Genomic DNA, 21,641 nt, shown 5'->3' with positions numbered 1-21,641 from the left:
CACGTATTTGCCGTACTCCATATATATATATACACACACACTCGCGCACGTACATATATACATATATATAAGCTCCCGCATGCATAGAAATAAAGAGCATCCATCAGCAGCCACGGACCCAAACACCCACAGCGTGGGCACTTACCTCCGTGGGTGAGGGGGTGCGTGGCTGGGCTGGGGGGCACCCCGAGCCTTCTGCAGCCCCCTCGGGCTCTCTCGCTGTTGCTCAGCTCCTCGCTGCAGTCAGGAGCGCAGGATCAGGCCCGGGCCCCGCTGCCCAGCCCGGGCTCCCCCCGTTTTTGGGGTGCACATGGCCTCTCTACCCTCTTGCTACCTTTGGAGGGTGCCAATAACCTTCGAGGTTTCTCCTCTCGGATTTTACCCTGGAGAGGAGGAGGAAGGAGCGGGGGGGGTGGCGGGGTAGCTGGGGTGCTGGCTCGCAGTGGGGTCGAGGTGTCAGCAGTAAGAAATAGTGCCGAACATGAACTCGCTTCCCCCCTCCACCCCAACCCCGAAACACACACCCTTTAAAATCTTCTTGGGGCGGCTGACCCAAACGGAGGAGCCTTCAGCCTCCAGCCGGCAGCCGCCCTCTGCCAGGGATGGGGAGCTGCTGCCCTCCCGCCTTGTAAAACAGACACACTTCGGCATTTGGGGCTTTTTAACTCGCTTTTTTTTCCTTCCCCCCCCACCCCCACCCCCCAAAGAGATTTAACTCCCCCGTAGCAGGGATTATTTTTTTCCCCTCCCTTCCATTTTTAGGTACTTCACTTTCCCGACCACTTCCCTCTCCTTTTTATTTCTAACTCCCTTTTCTTGGCCACATACCCGCTTAGGCAAAATACGCACCTGGGAGAAAGCAAGTATTTAAAATAACCATCCTCCCTGGAAGCATTTCGGTCCATTCACTTGTTTTGGGTTTTGTTGGTTTCGGGTTTTTTTTTTCCTAAATTATGGTAGCAATGACTGACTGCATTGATTTTAGGGTTTATCAAAGAAACTCCAATACAGCTCTCCGCGTGTCATTATTTCCATTACAAAACCGTGCATTTAGTGGTCTAGAATTTGTATACTTAGACGAGCCTTCAGGGTAGATACCTGGCTCAGGCTTTTTTTTATATATATATATTATTTTGTTGGAATTACAGGTGAACGGCATTTGTTTTTTTTTTAAGTTTGTGGTTTCGGGTCCTTTTTTTTTCACGCCCGTCTGGCTACGTGGAAAAAAAATATTTGCGATTAAACCCCGTTCCCCCTCCTCCCTTCAATCCATTCATTTCCCAGGCGAAATCCAGGCTTCAAAACGGTGACAAAAATGAAAAAGCAGCAGCCGGGCAGGGGCAGAGCTGCGCGGTGCTGTCCCGCGGAGCCTCCCACAACTGCCCGTGGGACCGAGGCCACTTTTCCTCCCACATGGCAAGCAGAGAGGGGGCGAGAGGTTCCCCAAGTCAAGCTAGGAGCATCCCTGGAGCAAGAGGGACCTATTCACTCTCCACTCTCTGCCTCCAAAAAGGCATCTCGGCGAGAATTAACTGCAGCTCAGGGGAGCCGAGGCTCGGCCCCCTCCCCAAATTTTCCTGTGGGCACAGGAGCAAGGAAAAATTAGGCTGCACTTCTCTTCCACTCCCTCTTAGGGAGAGAAGGGAATGATTTTTTGGCTCACGGTGCCCATCGGATCCCCCGCCCCGCCGCTATCAGTGACTGATGCTCCCGATGGAGAGGGAAAGGCTAATCAGCTCTTGCCAAACAGGGTGTCAATCAGGGCGTTATCTCGGCCCGAAGGAGAAAATAAAAGCAGATAAGGCCTTCGCTCTCGCCCTGGGAAGAAAGCTAATGGGGGAAAGAGGGGGAAAGCACTCAGCGCCCCGTGCCTTTCCCTGAAAGTGATCTTGCAATGACCTTGAAGAGGGGCTGGGGGGGGGGGCGGGATGGACTGGGGGGTTGTAAGGAAAGGAGCCCGAACCGAAAGGCTTTGAACCAGTCGCTGGAAAAAAAAAGGCCGCACAAAGGACACCTGTAATTGTCCCGTGTGTGTCCCCTCGACGGGCAGGACCGCCCCCCCCCACCCCCCGGGAGATGAGCCCTTAGCAGAGAGGGGGCAGCCAGGGGCACACGCACCGCTCCCTCATCCCGCCAAACTTTCTTCCTCCCTTTCTTTCCAACTCATTTTTCTTTCTCTCTTTCCTCCTTCCCAATCCGTCTCGCTCTCTTCCTTCCTTTTTTTTTCCGCGTCCCCCCCCTTTTCCCCTCCCTTCCCCCCCATTTTCTCGCCCCCGGTTCTCTTTCTTTCCTCTGTCCAAAACAATACAGAGTGAAAGCTCAGACCAGCCTGGCAGATCAGCTATGACCATATTATTCCTTATATTAAACAGGATATTCACAAATTTCAGGAGCCGGAGACTGTCCCAGGGTGGCAAAGGGGCGGCTGTGCCCCCCCAGCCCCGCTCCACGGCTGGGAACCGTATTAACGGGGTTCCTGTGGGTGCCGTGGGCATCCCAAAAAATACCAAGGGGGGGGATACAGCTTACGTAAATCACCTCAACAGCTCCTTTCTCTTCTCTTCAAAAATTGTTAAATGCAAAAATATATCCACGAGAGAAAGAGAAATGAAAAGAAATTGAGTATTGCACACCCTCGACCCTCGGACAGGGACTCGTCCCTTGTGCCGGATGAGGCCACAAGCTGTAAACCTCAGGGCTCTGCACTCTCCGAGGCCACAAGCGAGGCAGAAATTCGGTTTAAGAGGGGCAGAAACTCACGGGTGTCCGGGGAAATACCAGCGATATTTGCCAGCAGTTGGCCTCGGCCGAATCCTGCCGCCTGCAGTGCTGGGGCTCCGATTCTGGGGGTTGCAGGTGGTTTTCCAGGGGAGTTTCTGCATGCGAATAAATGTGCGGAACGGGGCTGAGTATCCGAGTGCGAATAGAGGCTGGTGTTGTCTTTCGGTTTGGTGGATCCCATTTTCCCTCTATAGAAGGTTTATAAAGCAGATTCATACCTGCCTCGCGTATATTAAGCGTTTGTGGTGGGTACCAGCGTGTCTGTTTTGATCTAGGTGAAGGAATGGTTGTGGGCACAGAAAATCCTACTTTCACTCATTTAAGGAATTATTAGGAGCTCATTTTGTGCCTGGCTGGGGTATTTTTTTGGAGACAAATATGTTACCTGTTCCAATCGCAGGCAGCCAGCACAGGGATTGTGGGTGCCTTTGCGAGCACGTTTTGATTACTGTCCCCTTGAAAACCGTTCATTTCCAACGAATAATTCTTTTTTAGGGGAAAGGAGAGCTCAAATCTCCGCGTAAAAGCCTCCCTCGGTGGAGGCGGTGGCTCGGGCGGTGCTTGCGGAGCCCCGTTCTTGCCCTGACTGCCGGGGCAGGAGCCGCCAGCAGCCCCGTTCGGGGCCCGAAGCAGCCGCTGTTGAAGACAATGCCTATTTTCTGTCATTAATAACTCGTTTCTGTTTTAAAAAAAAAAAAAAATCTCCTTTGGATCCAAGATTGTTTTTTATGATTCAGTTGGACAAGACGGAACACATGTTAGTTTAAGCAGGTTCATGAAATAGCTGTAAATCAAATAAAGTTTACGAGTTTAGCAGGAAATACTGAAAAGATGAAGAAAAAAAAAAAAATCCACCGAGGCAGAGACCAGAAGGGTAAAATAGTTGGTGGAGTTTTGTCCTGCTCTGTGTTTCTCTCTGTTCTCTTGTGCATCTTGCCGATTAAAGGCCTCGAGACCCCGTGTTGGCGCCAAGTGGCATGTTATTAATCAGTTATCCCTAGGTTCAGTCCACATAAGAGAGAAATTTAATCACCAGAAACCAGACCCGACATAAAAGAGAAATCTAAAATCAATTCCCGCCCGGCCCCCCTCCCTTCCCCACCTCCGAAGCTATCAGAACGAGCAGAAGCAATCAAGATCTCGCTCCCTCTCCCTCTTAATTGCAGCGGGAGAACTGCAAACTACGCTGAGCTTTACCCCGAAGAGCATTTGGAAGGAAAACAGAAAAAAAATTCATTAAATTAAAAAAAAAAAAAAAAGAAAGAAAGAAAAAAGAAAGAAAAAAAGAAAAGAGGAAAAAAAAAAAAACCCAAGCACAACGCAACAAGTTTCTCCTTGATCTCGCTGTAAAAACATGATGGGGGAGAAATATCCCAGGCGGGGCCTTTAATAATGGAAAAGAGCGAGGGGGGGTTCGCATTTATCGCTGTTAAAATGATCTTTGAAGGCTCCCAGGGTACGGGCTCGCTGGGGAGCCCCCCCCGACGCCCCAAGCCCAGGTTCCACCCGGGGGTGGGAATGCCGGGTGCGTGCGTGGATGTGTATCTCTCCTAAAAGCTGTGCGCCCCCCCACCAGGGGAGCTTCCTGACCCCCAAAGCTGTGTCCCCTCCGCTTTCCCTCCAGTTGGGGTGGGAATGGCCAGGTTCGGGTTAGGCCGCCTGGGTGGGAGGAGAAATCCTTGGCTCTCCTCACTGACTCCATGACTAGAGGTGACAGAAGGAAAGAAGAGACCAAAACATCCGATTCCCTCCCGAAAATGCCTACTTTAAACCTGGGAAAAGTGAAGGGCAGCCGCGAGAGTCCCTCGGGGTTGGACCCGCGGCTTTCCACGCGTGTTTTTCCGTGGGAGCCCCCCCGGCCGGGTTTCCTCCTGGCTGCTGGGCATGTGGGGGGACAAAGGGGGGTCGCAACTGTCCCTGAGCCGAAGGGCACACGGGGGGAGGCGGGAGGCCGTCCCCGGGCTATATTTGGAAAAGAATTTGGAAACCCTTCCAACAAATCTGTGCGAAAGGTACCGGCCCCGATGGGAGAGGCTGTCCCGGGGGCTGCCTCTTCCCCTGAACCCCCCCGAGGGCCACCCCATACTCCGGGGCCACCCGGTGGAAGCGCCTTGCTCCCCACCTGCGTGTTTATTCCTCGAAAGAGAAGCGAGACAAGAAAAAAAACCAGTGTAAACCTTTGCCCGCCCAAGCCCGAAGAGAGGCGACTTCTCCCTGGTCTATCCCCACCCGCGGCAGCCACGGGTTAACGAATGCCCTCATCCCGCTTGGGTTAAGGCTTCGTAGAGAGGCTCTAACTTCGTGCCAGCCAGATTTCCTTGTCCTACCTTACAAAAGTAGCGGGAGGTATGGGGGAGTCCTGAGGACCTCTACCCCGGGAGGACAAGGGGCGAGGGACAGACGGACGCTGCCTCTCCACGTTGCTCCCACCCCGACATCCCACCTGAGCAAACCTGCTTGGGGTATTTTAACGAAAACCCTGTTTTCCCCCACATTTTTCCTCACCATCAACACCCCCCACAAAAAAAAACCCCAAACCCTAGAAAGCAATGGCTTGATTTGGGCTGCCTGATAGGGTTTCTCCCCTCCCTCTCTACTCTATCTGATTGTTTTCCTACAACCCAAATAGACTGGAAACCACAGGGATAATAATCAAAGTGCAGCATGTTTTCCCACAGTAGGAATGCATGTTAGCACTCTCTCTATGTCTTCATCCTCTGTTTGCGTGTGGGCATCCATACGGAGATGCCTTCGGAAGCAGATGCACAGATGCAGAATGCGTTTGGGTGTCCGGAAAACACCCGGGACCCACCAACATCGTCAGTCCACGGCCGTGGGATGAGGATGGATGCGTGGATTTAAGTATTTCGATATAAACACGGGAATACGCGTGGCACAGAGCCAACGCCACCCCGCTCGCACCGGTGTTTGTCTGCACCCCGGGGCTCCGTGCCAGCAGAACGGGGGGCACAGCACCCACCCGTGCCCGTGGGGGCTGCTGTCGGCGTTGCCTTCATAAATCTGCTTCTCTGCCACCGGGAAAAGGGTGAAAAATGAAAGGAAAGAGCAAGATTTGGGGCACGAGCTGAGCCCTGCGGGTGGGGGGGTTCCCCCCGCCCCGGGAAGGCTGCGGCAAGGAGGGGTGTGCTCCGAGGGGAAGAAGGGGGAGAGCTCCTTCTCCAGCAGAAAATGATTTTTCAGCCCCCCCCTCGCTGTCAGGCACATCCGTAACTCCTCCTCTGCCTGCGGAGCGGCTGCGCTCCCCCCTCCCCGGCGTAGGTAGCTCCAGATAAGTGAAAGTGGTATTTTTATAGGCTGATAAAAGAGACTTATCTCGGCTTTCCCGAATCTGACAAAGATTCCCTAATTGGTCATTTGCCCACAGCAGCCTCCCCAGCCTGGGGCCCGGCAGACGCTATTTTCAGCCTCCAAAAGGGGTGTCGCGCCCCCGGGCTCCCGCTCCGCTGCTGCTCCCCGGGCTGTTCCCTTCCCAAACCCTCCGAGATCGCTGCTCCTCATTCCCATCCACCCGCATACCCCGGGGCTGGGGTAGATAGGGAAGCTCCGCATCTCCAGACGAGGACAGAGGTGCTGCGGGACCCACCACAGCCCCGCACGCACCCCGGGGGGGACCTTCCAGGGGAGAATTTCCCAACCCGGTCTCCCCCGCAGGAATCACTTCCTCGGGACTACCCACCCTGCAGCCCGGTCCCACTAACCATCCTCTGTGTCTCGGCTGAGAGCAGCCACAAACTGTTTATTAAGTCTTTTTGCGACACCAAATACGTTTTATCAGCTGGAAAAAATACTTTCCATCCCATACAAATGCGCATTCAACCAGGGTGAAAACTCTCTCCTACAGATTAACAGACAACAAGTAGAGACGCACAAAGTTTTGCACCAAACCTGCCTCCTCCGACGAACCAGATGCTGAGATAAAGTAGAAATTTAATCGCCGAGATTAAACACAAACAGCAAAGCAACATCACCTCATTTCTTCCACAGCTTCCTGGGGAGCCTGGGTCCCCCTGAAACATGCCACAACCATCTCACTGCCAGTCTTAGCTCTCTCACCAGATAGGATTTTTTCCCTCCAATGCATTTTAGCCACCAGGCTACCAAAAAAAATAAATAAAAATAAAAATATCCTGGAGGAAATGTATTTCTGAACATCCAGACCTTGCAGCCAGTTCACATCACAAACCTTGAAGCAAGCCGGGAAGTCACCCGCTAAACTTATTTCTCATTTTCCTTTTTTTTTTCTGGGGGAAGGCACTTGGGATTAACGGCCCATCTGACCTACCAGTGGTGTATGCCCATGAATCAAACACAATCAAAGGCCCCAGTGTCAACATTAGCTTGACCCCTAAGACTGGCTCGGGTCTCAGTGTGCAGCAAGGCCTGTTCTGGCCAGAGCAGCACAAACCTTCCCCCAGGTTATTAATGCCTGTGGAGGGCTCTGCCTGGCCCAGCCAAGCCCGTCGGGTTGGGGTTACGGCCACCTCAGCTGCCCTGGGGTGCGGGGCTGTGCGCACGGACCCGGCTCTGCCCTGCGACGGCAACACCAACAGCATGGCCCCACTCCATTGAGTGAAAACAGCTCTCAAACCTAAACCATCCACTCAAAATCACGGAGAAGAAGGGAATTGGGTTTTTTTCTACTTATTTTTCTTTTGTGGGGTCGGATTTTTTGTTTTGTTGCATTTTTTTTTCCCCTTGTGCTCATATCTTTTGCCTTTCCACAACTTCTTTGGCATGATTTCTCAAGTGGGTTTGGAAAGGGAAGCAGCTCTTGACATCCCATTATCCCCGTTGCAGCCAGCAGTGTGGGACAAGGCCAAGCATCACGGGAACAGGCGAAGTCCCACCCCATCATGCAGTGATTCGGGACCCACATCCCAGCGAATGTGCTCCAGACTTGGCCCTGCGGCTCAGCAGGTGCTGAGCACGGTGGAACTGAGCTTTATTAAAGTCTAGACAAATGCCCCATGGCATCTTAAGAAACAGGAGTGGCTCCTGAGCACATCTTTTAGTACCCTTTTTCCTCCCAGAGAGAAACAAAGAGGAGCACATTGGTTAGTTCCCAAATTAAACGTCCAGCAGGAGAGTAGTTTGTTTGTAGGAGCTAATTTCGACATAAGCATTTCAGAAAATATCCCGTGAACCCTCTTTTCGGTGAACTTTTTGCACACCCAGTAGGAGCACACAAATTAACAAGTGATCATTGGGGGGGAAAACCACGCTGCCCCTGCTCTGCAGGAGCAGTCTCCGAAGGGGGTATAAACGGTCCTGTCAAAGTTTCAAGCTCACCCTCCATTTAAATGTCATTTTTAATGGAAATAGCACAACCTCCTCTTCTCCCCACCTACTGCAACCTGGGCTATTTTTATTTCTTTCGTGCACTCTTTAACTTAACATTGACTTTTGCTTTTAACCTGCTCCTTCTAAATATATATAAATAAAATTCTCCTATTAAAAAAAAAATAGATTCCAACAATCTCCCTCAGCAACACTTGGCTCTTCAGCTTTAATAGGTTAGCTATCATTAATCTTGCTTTATTTTTTTGGAACAACTGGATGAGCAAGGGTTTCCATGGGAAACCTGGGAGCTGGGCAGGAGTCTGGAAGGTGAGAGGGCTCCACCCAGCTCTGAGCATGGACTGCACTCCCCCTCCTCACCACTGCTGAGATGGGAGCCTGCAGCAAAGGTTCCCATCAAACCCAACCTTCTAGAGAGTTCAGCATGCTCAGATATCTGCCTGAGCTTTCCAAGAGTGAATTCAGAGGAGACTGAATGTCCATCCAGAGTAAATACAAGGCCAGGAAGATGCGTGAGCTTTGAAGAGTGGCTGCTTAAACCAATTGCCCTGTTTTGGATCGTTATGTCAATCAGCCAGGCATGCTGGCAATCCCAGAAACCACCAGGTTTCAGAGGAGCAGCACACTGATGAATTCCAACCAGCAGCCACTGCCCAGGCTGCCTGCAAGCCACCCTCCTGGGGCCAGAGATGCTCCTCAGCACAGCCAAAACAGAGACAAGGTCCCCAGGACGGAGCAGGGAAGACAGATCCACTGATGGCAAACACCACGGCTGCAGGGCTTAGACCTCATCCTAGAGAAGTTCCTGGCTGAGGTTCTCCGTGCCCCTGTTTGGTCTCCCATGGCTGCACCTGGGACTCCTCTGCAGCACTCACAGAGCTGGAAATATTGGGTAGGACAACTACTTTGAGATCCCGCGCTGGGTTCCTCTGCTGTGGAAATGAGGTCTTCAGTATCGCACAACTTTGTAAAAGTATTGAAGAACAAGGGAGTGCCTACTCAGTCCCTCCCAGCCCTTCTCTTAATTCCATCCAGAGCACTAGCAAGGCTGGAAACTCAGCAGTCCTCTAGCCTGGATAAGTCTTGCTGGAAAATGCTCTAAGATCCATCTGCTTCTACAGACACAGTTAAAGTGCAGCCTTGATAGCTCTCACTGCAATTACTGCCGTAACGAGAACAGAAAGTCAAATCAAAAGGAACAGAGATGGAAAAGAGAAAAATTGGGTTGGGACTGCAGGAAACAGAAGCAAATTTGCCTTGAGAACAAGTCCTTCTGTATCCGTCAGCTGGGTTTAAGTGGTACTTAGGACTTTTACAAGCCCTGTGCATCAGGAGAATTCCATCGGAGGCAGAGAGTAGCTGCATTGTGCTAAATCAGCCACGGTAGATGTACCAACTCTTAGCAAGACTCTTCAGACCAGGACCTTGAGTAAACCCACCAAAAAGCTCTGTCTTGCTTTCAAAAGATTGAGATTGATTGTAAGGAATAAATCCAATATATCTCAGCTTTCTAGGGACTGACAAGGGGGAAAAAAGAAAAGCAGCTCCAGCTAGGTAAAGCCTCTTTCCCTAAGCAACCTGGGCTACCTATAGATAGTCCTCCAGCTAGCACCAGTCATGGTGTGGTGGGATGGAAGTACCTCACTCGTTGCAGCATTTCTATAGCTTTTCCATTTCTCCTTCTACGGGAAGTTCTTAGCACACATTTGGCGCAGTTTACAGGATGATGATGACAATGTGTTTCTCCTAAATAAAATCCATTTTTAAAGAGTACATGTGCAATTACTTTGAGTTTTGGCCTCTATTCAGGAAAGAATTTCCCCTCGGGTCAGTTTTGGCAGGGACTGGTAAGGTTTTCTTGCTTTCCTCTGTAGGGTGGGCCATGGTCCACTTCCTAAGATCATCTGGACATTTTCACCTAACAATTTCCCTGCTACTGCCGGGACCCGGGACACTGGCAATGCCCTTGATCTCTCCTGCATATTGGAGCTTTTGTGGCTTTTGGTCTTTTGTACTAACGGTCTTAAATTTGTTATAGGGTGTTGGGAAGTGTTTTACGGCCTGCAGCGTATGCAGTGGATGTTCTGGGGACCTCTCTGGATTAAGCGGCTACTTACATGGTCACCTGTAATTGTGAGCGCCTGTACTCGATGAGGCAGGTGGTCCCTCTCCATTCTCTGTCACCCCTCCCTTATCTTCCAGCAGCAGGGCTCTGACATCCAACTACGAGGCAATTACACTCCCAGCGCAGTCAGGTGTGACATCTCCCTTTTCTCCTATTTGGAGTGTGGCGCTTATAAAAACCAAGGTGATGGGGGATATTTGGATAATGAACAAGGTGGAAGTCATGGAATTGGGAAATTATGAAGCCCGGGCTCTGCTCCTGCTTTGCTACTAACCGCTTAAATGGGAGCCTTCTCTCCTGCACATCCTTTGATTCAACATTTAGACTGTGCTGGTTATCCCAGGCTCCCTCTGAAGTTAAAAGTAAGGTGTTTTATCTAGTCCTAAGATACCTCCTTGCAACAGCAGGATCGACTCGCCCTTACCCATCCACCAATAACAAAGACAGCTGAAGCAACCAGCTTAAACTAAGTATTTACTTTTTAGATCTCTTAGCCCTGGTGAATATGTGCAATGAGCTTAGCGCTAAGAGTCTGACTTTGTCGGGGTCTCCAGCACTCCTGCAGAACAGGTGACATGGACAGATTCATCCACGTTAAGCACAAGACCTTTGAAACAGGGCAAGAAGCGGTGCTGCGTGATGCCTCCCGCTCTGCGACACGGGTATGCGTTTCATCCCTGGTTATGCTATTAAGGTCTCCACGCAGACAGAGTAGGACAGGAGCTGCTCTTGCCCTCGTCGTTTCCAAGAGGGGAAGGTAACGGAAATAAGAGATACAGCAATTCAGTTCTAAATCGCTAAATTTCAGCCTAGGCAAAACCAGTGCCTGTGCATCAGGTATACTTATTGGATGAGCCATCACCGGGAAGCTTGTATCTGGGTGCTCATGTCTCACTCACCTCTGAGTGACAGCAGCAATTTTGTTTAAAGCACACCACGCTCCCTTAGACCCCTGCACACCCCCACCTGGACAGCGCGCACACAGTGTCGAGTTCACCTCCAGAAACACAAAATATCCAATGGACAGAATTGCCGGTCCTAAGGCTTGCTTGGGATCAGGGTATCTGTGGGCTGCTCGAGTCCTCGGCCGTGACCCGAGCTCCACTTCTGTGCATAACTGGGAAAACTGGCTCAAAACTGGCAACAGAAACACCCCCCTCTGCTACCAGATCCAATGCGCAGCACAGATAGATTTCCCCCTAATCCTCCAACGAGAAAAACAAAAAAGCATACAAATACCAAAACATTAATTACTACCCAGACTGCTGCTAATTAGTATAAATTTACAGCAGCTGCACTACTGGAAAGTGAGCTCAGCCTTTGTGCGCTGGAAATTACTAGTGAGTATAATTTTTCTACAGTTTCCCTGAACCTCTAGAAATCTACAGGAATGTTCCAGTATACTAACTAACTTCATCAACATTTCTAAGCCTTCTTTATTCTGCTTATACTGGGGTAACCATGAAGCTCACAGGCATGAAATCCACAGATGCATTCCCTCTCAAAGACTCCTGTACACAAAAAGTTCAGCGATGTCTGTCCAGAGAACCACAGAGGAGAGGGTGTGGAACTCTCTAGGCTGCTCTCTTACACCTCATTCATCAGCTCTTACTGATCAGCACAGATCAATGTGGAGGACTTTGGAGGTGTTCATCATGTTTGGATTTCGTTTCTCCCTTTCCTGGTGGAATTACTGAGCAGTGATTTTCTGTGTGCATTATGAAGGCTTGGTCTCAGCAGAATACGATGCAATGCATTTTTCTGGCAGGACAAGCTGCAGATCTGATTATCACTTTTCTTTAGAAAGGTGGAAATACGCTCTGGGTAGTACTAGCCTTGAGTACCAGTCTGAGTTTGCAGCATCCGTTAGGTTCTGCTATCATTCACCTGCCTTAGCGTCTGTATTTCTCACCGAGACCACAGAGCTTCTGCAGTAAAATATAACCATTAATCTAATACAACACTGACTGGCAGATTATTTAGCTACATTAAGTCTATTACAACCCATCAGACTTTCCTCCCTCAGTAATTCTCACACATTTAAATCTCAGTTCCTGCTCCAGAACTGGCAATAAGATCATAAACAGCTTATGTGTGCTTAAGGAATTGATACTACGGTAACAGCAGGTAGGCAGACAGGTAGACAGACAGACAGACATGATGATAAGCCATACATCTGGCATGTAAGTATCATGGCACTGGAATTACCATTCCCCAGCCAAGTTTCACGCTTTAGGGAGTTGTTTTGACATGCTGTCAATGCTGCACCAGAATAACCTGATTTATTTCCCTTGTTCTCTTTGAAAAGGTCTATTTGGTGCCATTTATTTTGCACTCACTTACTCGCCATCCTATCAGGAGGTGGGAGGTCAGCAGGGTCACTCCTAAGAGAGTATCACGTTCTGTACAAAATAGAGAAAACGCTCTAAGTTAGCGGGAAGGGAAGAATTCATGCTGGGGCCTCCTTTCAGCCTTTGCTCTCCCACAGTGGACTCGTATACCTCTTCCCTTCCCACATCCTTGCTCTTCCTTTCAAATGGAAAAGCCAGTGCCACTTTTGCCTCTATCCCACCAGCAGTCATCCCTTCCCCCACAAAGACCCTGCTTCGGTTTAGTTTCATTTGCGCCTCCGCTGAGCCTTGGCTGGGAATTCTCAGGACTCCCATCTCAATCCATCCTCCCTGTATCACACAATAAAATCTTTTAGTCTTTTCTGTCTTGGTATATAAAATAGATGTCATGTCCCAAAGGGCCGTGAGAGTAACTGAAGGCACAGCAGCAGACAGAAGAGAGATGCATTGCTTGTTTCAGACAGGGATCGTTACAAAGGACTAAGGCATTTTTAGGCATAAAATATACAGCGAATACCCATATTGGCATATATGTTTGTAAACACAGCCTTCACGCCTCGTGCACAATTTGCACGTCAGCCACCACACTGTTTTTTCTCTGAGATAGCAAACCTCACATCCCTCCAAGCCAACCTCAACCAAGCAAGAGACACAGATTGGCAAGAGCTGCCCGAGTGAGGACAACCGCTTCTGCCTCGTGGGAGCAAAAAACTGGTTGTGATAAGAGAGCTGCTACTGAGACACTTCAAACCCACAAACCATTGCAGCAAAAGTGCACTTGATGATCAAAATGCAGTCGTTTCAAAAGCGGGCAGCACGAGAGAGAAACCACGAGCATGTGACCTTTTTCTTCTTCTGGAATATGACGTGGCTGGGCAAGGCTGGCACAAGAGTGGGAATAGAGTCAGAGTTTGATAGATGCATGTGTAGCAGGAGGAGCAGCCCAGGGAAGCAGAGAGCACAGGCAACTGTCCAAGCCACTTGACTTCAACAGCAGAAGCTCAGACCTGCTCAGTAGCAAGGCAGGATTCTCCTTCTTGCTGAATAACACCCATTTTATCACTGCCTCCCGCACACAACCGCCTCTTACACTCTTTTTTTGACGGTTACATCAGTCAAGAATATTGCCTACATCTCCTAGGAGCACAGCCAAGGCCCTAACAGAACAATCTTAAGCAGAGACTCTTCAGCTGGCACCTTTGCTTTGTTTAGTTCATTAGTTGGGGAACATCTAAGCTCAGTATTACGGAGTGACTGGCCTGGGCGTTAGCTCATGGAATAACACGAGCTCCGTGTGCAGCTGAGAGCCAACACTTGACACCTGCCTTCTTCCATCTTCGCAGCCTGGTACTTCTGCTGCTCCAGCCTCCAGAACTTCATTCAGTTAATCACCCTCACACTTGATAGCTACTGCCTACCCAGCTGTCCCGACGTTTCCAAACACATGAACCCAGTCCCCTGGTCCTCTACACAGAGGAATGAGCATTGCATTCGCCACATTGTGTGTGTCACAGAAATCAGTAGAGCACTGGAAGAATTATGTATGGTTGAGATAAGCACGGAAGTAAAGTACAGACATTTATGCAAAGGTCTCCTTCCCCCCAGGCTGAGCCAGCAGCATAAGAGAAGAGGTAACCTTGCTGAATCAAAAATAATAATAATAATAACAACAATAGCCAAAAGGCAAAAATAGAAAGCAAATAGCACTAGGACTAATAATAGCACCCCAGAAGTAGCAATCAAAGAACCCAAAATTGTGACCTAAGGTAACATAAAAATAGCCATGAAATCCAAGGGAAAAGAGGAAGATATTTCTAGCACAGACACGGCAAAATTCCCTCTGGAAATGCAGACAGGTTTGCTTCATTTCCTCTTAAGCTTTTGCTGAAATATCAAACAGCACAAAAGCCCCTGATTTGCACTGAGAATACAAACTGTTGAGTGCATAAGCTCTCTCCAAATCGCATTAGGCACATTGCCATTCAGCAACCAGCCTCTTTCGACTCCCATTCCTACTCCAAAAAGGAGAGAAATCTGAACCGAGGAGCTAGTTTTGACAGTTCTTTATTTGCAAATCTACTTGTCTTTCAAAGGCATTTTAGTTAGGAAACTTCACTGAATGAGAAAATGAAACTCTCACCAATTCTTGCATCTGTGAAGAGCAAGGTCTTCCCCAGAGGAAGAACCAAGCTCGTCAAGGAGGCTCTCTCCTCCTGTTCCCTGCTGACATGCCCTCTTTTCCCTTTCCCACTATTCAGTCTGAGCTCTTCCACATCCTTATTATTTAAAATCCAGCTGCTCTTCCAGTCTCTACTACCCAGATCTGTCTCCTCTTCCAGTCACAGAAGGCTTCTCCCAGAGCTGCACGAGGACCATTTCCTATTCCACGTGTTCCTCTTAAATTAATGTAGTAGCTAGAAATAAAAAAAAAAAGGAGGAAGAAAGGCAGATGAGCTTTTGGGCTCTCAGACCGAGGAGCAGGAGGGGGTGATGGCTGCATCATGGTAAACAGGCTGATAGACATCCCCAGACCAGGCTCTTGGAAATGAGAGTTGAATAAATACTTCAATATCCTTCTTAATTACTCTTTTTATTACGATGTTTTAGTTACCTCAAATGGAGTGCGTGAAGGGATTAGTAAATAACACTTTCCTTTGTTAACCTTTCTGTCTGCTTTTTGCTGCTTTGCCAAGATCTGACACCCTCCAAAACAAACAGAAAATACGCGAATGAATAAAGACTTCATCAGCTCCACAAGGTGTTGAAACAAGAGCAGTGCAAAGAGGCTCAGTCGTGTTAGCTAGATGGAGAGAACATCCCCAGAATTCCCATTACAGGATCTTTTATGGTAGCAATCAATACTGTGGGACCAAGCGAGTTGCGAGATCTTTCCATGTGTGAATTTGTCCCATTTTCTGGAGCTCAGAGGCTGTGCCCTGGTTCTTGCAGTACAGCAGGGATGATAAAACTCTCAGAGGGACTGTAAGTGTAATGCTACTAGGGATGCTCAAACTATTTATCTTGGACCATTTGGGATCCATAGAGAGCATCCTAGTAGCCTGAGCAGGGGTGCCTGGCCTGCTACCTTGTTTTAAGCCTCACGGCCACATGCCAACGTGTGTAATCTAGGGAGACAGAAGATCATAGCCTGCTTTCCTGATGTATTTCTATGAAAGCAAAGACATCACGGGGACCTCACGGCCGCAGGGGCAGAAAGAGGCTGTGTGTGAGATCATTTATGGCCGAGAAGTTGTCTTCAAGACAACCTTACCCATAGAATTATGGGTCACTGAAGAACAGTGACAATGATCAGAAAGGTGATGGTATGAGCACGGACCAGCCCCTGTCTCCTGTGACAAGAGAAGGATCTGCTGGATGTTTGTCTACCCTCCTGCAGGCTGGCAGCATCTCCCACAAACACAGAGGTGTGCTGGATGCACAGTGAGTGTATCTTGGTCCTGCCAAAGAGAAGATGCCGGCTCTCCATCTGCCCTCCGGGAAAGGTGGAGAGGCTTCTGCCACGAGCCTTCAGCCTCCTGGTGGCATCTCGAGCTGCTTTACCCTCAGGCTTTGCCCACCTCCATTCCCCCAGGTCCAGCAGGGCTCTGAGCCCCTGCTACAGCGTGCACTGCCGGAGAGCCAGGATAGCACCATGACCAACTCACTCGGCGCTTTTTTCCTTCCTCTCTTCTCTACTGTGTATTTCCATCACAGCCCTCTTTCTTGCCAATTTGCTTTACCCTGCTGGGGGGGAAATGAGGAAGAGAGAATCACAATGCCCAGACCGCAAGATCCTTCTGAGAGTTTTCTCCTGCTGCAGAAAGTCCCTTCATCATCCCTAAGATTAACGCAAAAGTGGCTGAGGTTAATATCGGAGAAGCCAAACTATAAACTGAGAATTACGTTTTAGCCTAAATAAATCATCGCCTTCGAAGCTGTGTCTGTGGTTGGGCAGGGAGAGGAGGGATGAAAGCTCCGGGGAGTGCTGGGACTCCCTGAGGAGCTGGGAGGGATGCTGCGCGCAGGGGCTGAGCGCGCGGAGCCCTTATCCAGTTCACTGGGGCCAATCTCTTTGGTGCTAGCTGGGGGAATCTGCCCTGCTTTCGGGGGGCTCCTGGAAGGACCCTAGCCTTCAGCAGACCCAAGGCACTTGGCAGAGCCTCCCCCTCACCCTGGGCTGCTTCCTCTCTCCCTGCGGGAAATGCCCCTCTAATGATTCCCCTGCCTCCCTGCTCTGCAGTTTGTCAGGCCGGCTGACTTCAAGCCATCCTGCATCTGTTTTGCCTATAGAGCCGCGCTCGCCTACATTTTAATAAACCCTATAATTTACACATTTCCCTCATACCCTGTAATTTCACCACCCCAAGACACAACGAAGGGAGAAAGCGCAGAGCTGGGAGCGCTCACGGAAAGCGCTGCCAGAGAATCAAGAAATAAGTAGAGGGCTTAAATCTGCAGCAGTAAAATAATCCAGGGGAGGGAGCCAACAATGACTGAAAAATAAACATCTCCCCCTGCGAAAGCCCGCAGCCAGCCCCGCTCCTCGCAGGCCGGCGCTGCCAAGAGAGCGGGTGCGCTGGGAAACACGCCTGGGGACTCCTGGCAAAAAGAAAAAAAATTATATGGGTTATATGGACCCCTTTTATAAGGCAACTGTTAGCGGCAACTAAGTTTAAATTTATATGTTCAATAAAGTCTCTTCCCCCCCCCCCCCCCTTCAGTGCCAGAACCACTTGAGGAAGCCGACACACGCTTCCCATTTGAAAATGTGTTATTTGACAATTTTTATTCTCTGCTTTTGTTCTCGAGGCTGCAGCCCCTCCGAAGGCGAGGGGGGGCATTTCTGCGCCGAGATCAAAGGGGCCCTGTGTATACACACACTCGCACAAATTATGTATTTGTGATCAAGTAACGCAGCATCAGGAAAAGCTAGGCGGGCATGTGGGAGAGTGAGATATTTACACAGGCCTGGCCAGAGGCAGAGAAATTATTTTAAGTGTTTTTCGCTGGTGCCAAGTCATCTGTTCACATATACGCGTGCACGCGTAAAGATGATGAAGAGACTAGCTCGCCAGAGCCAGGAAATTCAGCATGAACCCCCCCCAATTCACCAATATATCCTGCTCAGACTCCTACCACCTTCCAAATTTGCGTGTCCCCCCCATTCTATTTGTATTGGGGTGACGGTGCTGCTCAGGGTCCCTATCACTATAGATCATGATCGCGCACAAACCAGGACCGCTCTGCAACGCACCCCGGCCCCTCTCGCTTCCCCAGCGCAGCTTTATAGCCCACATAAAGGAATATATATATTTCCCCTATAAAGACACAGCTCAACCGAAGGATCTCAGGTTCTTCATCATTGGGAGGAATAAAAAAAAAAAATAAAAAGTGAAAAAGAAAAGAAATCTGGGCTGGGCTGTGGTCTCCCCAAATGGGAAACAAAACGCTGCAGCAGCAGCTGCTGGGCAGGAACGGTAAAATGCAGGGGGCGAGGAGGGAGGATCCACCAGGATGCCAAGACCTCCGTGTCTGGGGGATCATTCCCTCCTGCTCCTACCAGCCAGGATTTGGGCAAAGAGAAAATTCTCCCCCTGGAGAGCCAGGAGCACCCAGGCTGCCCTCCCCATCCCATCGCTTGGGTGCACGGTGGGAGCCCTTCCCCAAGCACCCCAGGGAAGCTGCCATCGGAAAGAGGAATAAGAGAGAAGCCATATCTGGCAGCGTGTTTATGATGTAAAATCACAATAAAACTTACACTGAAATTATTTCACAACCAAAGCGAGGAGGAGATGATGCTCAAATTGACTCGAAATGTTCTGTCTAGGCGGGTGGCCGCAGGCCGGCGGGAGGGTGAAGGTCCCCTTAGGAACTGTACGGCAGGGATTCTCTCCTCTGAGCCACCACAAAGCCCGGGAGGCTCAGAAACGGTGGAGGAGCTCCAAAATAGGGAGCAAAACCGCAGCTCTCCGGAGCCTTGGGAAACGAGGAGACACCCCACCATCCCCCAAGCCCATGGCAAGGAGGGAGTTCCTGGGGTGGGGAAAGGGACCCCGACTCGCAGCAGTCCTCTACGCCCTTCCTTTGCCCCAAGCGTGGCGGGGGGGATGCAGCCCCGGCTCCGCGGAGCATCCCCAGCCCGGCCGGCTGCGAGGCTTCTCCCCTCCTCCCCGCTGTTTCCCCCTTCTCCTTCCACTCAATCTGCATTATTATTAGCAGTATTTTATCCTAGGAAAAACAAACGTCTCCCTCCCTTCCCACCACACACCGGGGGGGGGGAGTAAGGGGTGGCAGACCCAGATAACAAAGCAGCTGGTGTGGAACGAAGTTGTAAGGAAATAATTGATATGTAATAAGGCTGAGTGAATCTATCCCAAAGAAAATATTGCGTAAGCGGTTATGATTAAACATGCCCGGGCGAAAGGCGCTCTCATAAAGGAGTAATGGAGCTAAGGAAACAAATGATCATTGGGAATGTTAAACACAGAGGGGCATTTCATCACACAAACATAAATTCAGCTTGAAAGAGACTTAAGAAGGGGGGAGGAAAGAAAAAAAGCCACCCCCCCCCTTTCCACTCCTCGCTACCCTCAGGTTGTGCGATGGACGCCGTTTGAAGATGCTGGCAGTGGGGTGGGGGTGGCAGGGGACCCTGCTGGCAACGGAGGGCCCGATCCTGCTTCACGGCGTTAGACCTAGAGCAGACCCGAGCCTCCATCCCGGGGCTCCGAGCCGTGGATCGGGGCCGGATTCTTCCTCCTGCAGCCCGTGCGGAGCCGCAGCATCGCCTCCACCCCCCGCTGCACGATTTCCACCCCGCCAGGAAGGGATTTCCACCCCTTCCATCCCCTGCTAAATCCTTGGCCTTTCCTTATTTTTATTTACAACCAAAAAAAAAACCCCCCAAAAACCAATATTACCCCAAATAAACGAAAGAAAAGCAAACAAGTTGACAGAGCCTCCTTTCCTCTTAACGTCGTTCTTTTTTCCCCGGATAAATCCCATTTCCAAGCCAAGGAGCGCGTTCACACAGCGGGAAAACTTGCACCGCTTATTCCGGGGCCAAACCTCCGCCGCTTGCCTAGTTTGGAGCTGGCGGCTTTACAGGCGGCAACGTGCTCTTGGCTGAAGCCCTCGCCGTCAGGCACAGGAATCCGGGCTAGAAAATTCATTAGGAGGGAAATAATTTGCTACCCTGACCGCTCTTGGGTGATTTTGGCACAGAGGAACCGGCCCGAAGCACAGCCGGGATCCGCTCCGGTCCCACCTGGCTGCAAAACCAGGCGGTGTGCCGGCTCCTTATTAAGCATTTTAGCCAATTTAAAACATCCTTCTCGTTTCCACACCCCCCCCTAAAAGCAGCCGAGGGGGGTGTTTGCACCCACTTGGGGCTGCAGGACCGGCTCTGCCATTGCCCCAAGCCCGGGCTGTTTGCGGGGCTGATGGAGCTCTTTTTCGTTTGAATTAAATCCCATGAAGGGTGGGGGGGGAGAAGGAGAGAGGAGGGAGATATTTGTATAACAAGTTGAAATAATTTACCCCAGAAAAAGGAAATCTGGGCAAGAGTTTATCAGGCAGTTCCCTTTGCCAGCATGTTTAAAATGTATAAGTAATTTTAAAGTGTGTCTTCACTTAATATATTTTCCCCTTTCTCCTTCAGATGACAAGAAAGACCAGTGATTGCAAGATGTCTACAGATAGCGCCCTTTAAGAGTTTCCACATTGTATGGTCGGGGAGGGAAATGCGTTTGTGGTTCCTACGTCCCTGCCTACAACTTTCTTCCAGTCTCCGTTTACTGTTCCCATTGTTCAGGCTACACACGGCGGCTTTGAAATTATACTGGTCTCCCCCGGGGCGGGGGGGAAGGAGAAATTCAGGGGTGCCTCTGTGTGGCTAATGGGACAGAAAAGGATTTCCTCTGAAAAAATATTATTTCCTCTAGAAATTCCGTATTAAAAATAATAAATCCCCCCCCAAAACGCTCCCGAAGTGGCTCCCAGCAAATCCAAGTTTAACGGTGGCTTTGGTTTGGATTTGATGCGGCATTTCGGGGGAGAATCACCGAAACTTTGGGGTTTGGGGGGGGGGGGGAATAAAGCAGTTTGTGGGTAATATTTGCGAGACACCCGTTTTCTTGGCAGACACAGGGCCGGTCTGCAAGGGGAAGGAGCGACCTGGCCTCGGGCAAAGCGTAACTACCTTTGGGCTCGGGATTAAAACCATCATCGCGATCGTTATGGAATCAGAGCCGCTCGCGTAATAAATTAGAACGGCTTCGACATAAAAGCATGAAGTACCTTTTTTCATTTGGAAAAAGGAGACGATTTCCTTGTTTTCCAGACAGAAAACATTTCTCTTTTTCTTTCCCCGTAATTTAAAACACGAATCTCTCGCTCCGGAGAGGTTTCTCCATGCACTTGCAGGAGCAAACACGGCCAGGGAGAGCTCCCGGGCGGGTGTGAGTGTCTGAAGAGCTTTCCCAGGACTTGCTCCATCTCGAAGGGAAGATGTTTAATTTCTGATTTCCTCTCTGCCTCATCTAAAGCAGAGAGGAGAGCCCCTCTCCCACCACCCTGTTCTCAAATCAATACTTTGAAACAACCTTTAAAGCCGAAGGAAGAATGATCTGGTTCAGTCCTTCGGCTCCGAGGTTAAATATTAAGTTTGGCCGGACAAATTAGCCGGGATTTCTGTAGAACGGAGCAACCTCGCAAAGAGAAGGATGGAGGAAATTGTTCTGGGCTCCAGAAAAATGTTTTCTTGGAGCAGGCAGCAAAGGCAGCCAAGAATTTGTTTGTGTACAAGCACCTACAGCAGGATCGGGCAGGAGAAATAACATTTTGCAAATAACTGCACAGAGACTCGTTTACCCATAGGCTTCCCAAGAGATCAAACCGATCGCAGAATGGGGTTCTTGAACAGCCAGGTATACGGTTAATTTTGTTTGGTTTAGGAGCGAAAAACTATTAGGACCCTGAATCTATTTTATTCTGACGTGGACGAATAAAAGCCAGAAGTTACTCACAGTTTTGGTTTATATAAAACCCCGTCCTAATATCAGCCC

The 21,641-nt window shown here is 49.9% G+C and overlaps 1 protein-coding gene across 3 annotated transcripts in view; it reads right to left on the bottom strand.

Annotated features, from left to right (window-relative positions):
- Positions 1–21,641, bottom strand: part of TBX5 (T-box transcription factor 5) — an 84,782-nt gene that overhangs the window by 46,520 nt on the left and 16,621 nt on the right. Inside the window, exon 1 of one of the 3 annotated variants that reach the window (XM_054082774.1) lies at positions 850–1,596. The exons of 1 other annotated variant lie outside the window; for it this stretch is intronic. In XM_054082774.1, coding sequence (XP_053938749.1) covers positions 850–895 — 46 coding nt within the window. In that variant the 5' untranslated portion in view covers positions 896–1,596. Of the gene's footprint in view, positions 1–145; positions 354–849; positions 1,597–21,641 lie in introns of those variants that run through there. One more of the 3 variants, XM_054082779.1, reaches the window with a different exon arrangement.

Source organism: Cuculus canorus, chromosome 17 (assembly GCF_017976375.1).
Source record: "Cuculus canorus isolate bCucCan1 chromosome 17, bCucCan1.pri, whole genome shotgun sequence".
Classification (NCBI taxonomy): Eukaryota; Metazoa; Chordata; class Aves; order Cuculiformes; family Cuculidae; genus Cuculus; species Cuculus canorus.
Note: the sequence above shows the minus strand (reverse complement) of the source record. Positions and strands in the feature narration are given on the sequence as shown.